The sequence below is a fragment of the Sinocyclocheilus anshuiensis genome, unplaced genomic scaffold (genome assembly GCF_001515605.1).
Source record: "Sinocyclocheilus anshuiensis isolate Anshui unplaced genomic scaffold, SAMN03320099.WGS_v1.1 scaffold1543, whole genome shotgun sequence".
NCBI classification, from domain to species: domain Eukaryota; kingdom Metazoa; phylum Chordata; class Actinopteri; order Cypriniformes; family Cyprinidae; genus Sinocyclocheilus; species Sinocyclocheilus anshuiensis.
Window position 1 is genome coordinate 524,486 of NW_015551074.1, and position 3,304 is coordinate 527,789.

At 31.2% G+C, this 3,304-nt stretch overlaps 1 protein-coding gene across 1 annotated transcript in view; it reads left to right on the top strand.

The window, feature by feature from the left end:
• mtpn (myotrophin) overlaps positions 1-3,304 on the top strand; it is an 18,553-nt gene that overhangs the window by 6,922 nt on the left and 8,327 nt on the right. The window contains exon 3 of the mRNA XM_016452174.1: positions 1,551-1,691. Coding sequence (XP_016307660.1) covers positions 1,551-1,691 — 141 coding nt within the window. The remainder of the gene's footprint in view (positions 1-1,550; positions 1,692-3,304) is intronic.

Consider the following 3,304-nt stretch of genomic DNA (forward strand, 5'->3'; position numbering starts at 1 on the left):
CGTGTGTGTGCGTGTGTGCGTGCGTGTGTGCGTGCGTGCGTGCGTGCGTGCGTGCGTGCGTGCGTGTGGTTTGAGGATGTGGGCAGGAAGCCGCAGGTGCTTTGGGCTCCAGCTTCTGAATGGAGAGTCGTGTGGTTTCGTTTCTGTCAGCCTCAGAATATCTCACCTTTATCATCACTTTACAGCGTAACTTTAACCCATCAGATGAGAGTGGAGCTGCAGATCTGGAGCTGCTCATTCAGTGTTGAGTGTTTTGTCGTTTGTGTGTGTGTGATATGTTTAGCTCAGCGGTTTACCTCAGTTCACACTCGCAGCAGGTTCACATGATGGTTTGCTGTGTGAATGTGCTGCTCATCATCAGACTTAAGCAGTTAAACCCTTGAGGTTCGTGTTAAATACTCACAGCTAGATACGAGACACAGTGGAGTGATTATTACACAATGAAAATATTAATGGCACAAATAGTGTAAAAAAGTGAAGTGTCAAAACATGTAATAAAAGCAATTAACTAAATAAACATAATCTGAACAATTGAATAAGGTCTAATGGATGACTTCAGATGATCAGGTGATGTTGTTTGTGTGTTTTGTGATTTTATAGATTAAATAATTGTCTATGTCTATTTTGGGATGATTCAGTGAATGAAATAATGCTTCAAATTATGAAACATTTTAGATTAAAACAAAACGCTCCTACATTATATTAATAAAATTATATTAAATAATATTAAGATTAATTTTTGTATAAGAATTTGTTTATTATTATTATATTTACCCTAAAATCATATTGCATAATATTCAGTATTATTATAATGATAAAAAATACATAAATATTAAATAGTAAACTCTATATAATATAATATTATTTAATATTCAATATTATTCATAATGACTGAAGTATCCTAAATCATATAAAAATATTTAAAAAGTTATATAATTGTTAAATTTTAAATTATTCATTAGCCAATATAACTATATAATTATATTGAATATTAAATATTATTAAATTCTATTTAATGGGGAATGTTAACCCCATTAGATAATGTAATTAAATATTATCATAATAATAATAAAAAATAATAGAATGGTATAATATTATTTCATATTCAGTATTATTTATAATGACTAAAGTATCCTAAATCATACAAAAAAATTTAAAATGTTATATTGAATAAATCAGTATTCAACATAATCATATAATTGTTGAATAATAAGTTTAATATTCAATGTTATTTTTAATGACTAATGTATCCTAAATCATATTTAAAATATTAAAAAATTATATAATTCTATTGAATTATTCAGTATATAATATAATTATATTGAATAATAAATATTATTAATCAGTGCTACCTAATGATGAACCCTAACCCCATTAGATGATATAATTTGTTATAATAACATAAATAAATAAACAAACAAACTACTAATGATATTGGATAGTATAATCTTTAATAATAATAAATATAATATTCAATATTAATATATTTATAATGACTAAAGTATCCTATCCTCATATTAAATCTGAAGTAGTGTTTGTTCTTGTAATGTAACGGTGTGCTGTGTGTTGTTGTGCAGGCTGAGGATGTGAACAGGACTCTGGAAGGAGGCCGCAAGCCGCTTCATTACGCTGCAGACAGCGGTCAGGCCGAGATGCTGGAGTTTCTGCTGTCTAAAGGAGCCGATGTGAACGTAACTGTCCTTCTGCTCTTGTTCTCCAGTGCTGTGTGTGTGTGTGTGTGGGTGTGTGGCGCGTGCGTGCGTGCGAGTGTGAGCGTGTCTGTGTGTGTGTGTGTGTGTGTGTCTGAGTGCGAGTGCGTGCGTGAGTGTGAGTGTGCGTGCGTCTGAGAGTGCGAGTGCGTGCGTGAGAGTGAGTGTGTGTGTGTGTGTGTGTGTGTGTGTTTAGATGACTATCGGCTCCAGACTGTATGTAAATGTTTAATGTGGAGTCACAGAGGCAGTTATTACTCGCCAAAACCTGATAGCATCAAACCGCCAGCCAGTGATTCACGCTCGCCTTCTATCAGCATGTCCACTTCTGCAAAATTAAAGCAGAAAACCGCTATTTTAAGTAGTAATAATATTTCACAATATTACTGTTTTTACCGTTCTTTGATCAAATGAATGCAACCTTGGCGAACAGAACAGACTTTTTTCAAAAACTTAAAAAAACATTTGTGACCATGGACCACAAAACCAGTCTTAAGTGTCAATTTTTGTGTGAGTGTATGTGTGAGAGTGAGAGTGTCTGTGAGTGTGAGAGTGTGTGAGAGTGTGTGTGTGAGAGTGTGTGTGAGAGAGTGTGTGAGAGTGTGTGTGAGAGAGTGTGTGTGAGGAACATGATCTTTATTTAATATCCTAATGATTTTTGGCATAAAAGAAAAATGGATAATTTTGACCCATACAGTGTATTGTTGGCTATTGCTACAAATATACCCCAGCGACTTAAGACTGCTTTTGTGCTCCAGGGTCACAATTATGACCCCAAACTTTCTCACCAGGTGCACCGCGGTATCACATATTAATAACATGTCATTTTTAGCATTTTTTGTTATTTTTAAAAGGGTCTATAAATGGTTTATAGATTAAATATCAATCTATTTGTGCCTGTTTTGGAATAATTCAGTAAGATTAAATACTGCATACAAATATGTGAGCTCAAAGCAAAAGACTCCTAAATTATAATTAAATAAAATTATGTAATTTGGAATTACAATTTATTAATCACAACCATTGTGTATCATTGAGACACTTTTGTTAGTTTTTTCATACTTTCCATATTCATTTAATTTTAGTTAAAGTTTTAGTAATTTAATTTGTTTTTTGTTTTTTTAGATAAATGATTTATAGGTTAAGTATCAATCTTTTTGTGGATATTTTGGGATAATCTAGTGAAATAAAATGCTGCAAAAACATCTTCATATTATGAAATATGTTAAGGCAAAACAAAAAACGGCAAAATTATAATTATTAAAATAATGTAATATTATATTTTAATATTATAGGATTATAATAAATTATATTTTTATTAATTTATATTTTTCTGTTTATTAAAATTATATTAAATATGTGTATTAAATAATAATCATATCAAAATATTTAATTATATTTTACTTGTTTGGGAGTATAATGTAATAATTTAAAATAAAAACACACCAAGTTTGTTCCTCAATATTAAAGGGGTGGTTCATTGCGATTTCACTTTATTAACGTTAGTTAGTGTGTAATGTTGCTGTTTGAGCATAAACAATATCTGCAAAGTTACGAAGCTGAAAGTTCAATGCAAACGGAGATATCGTCTTTTA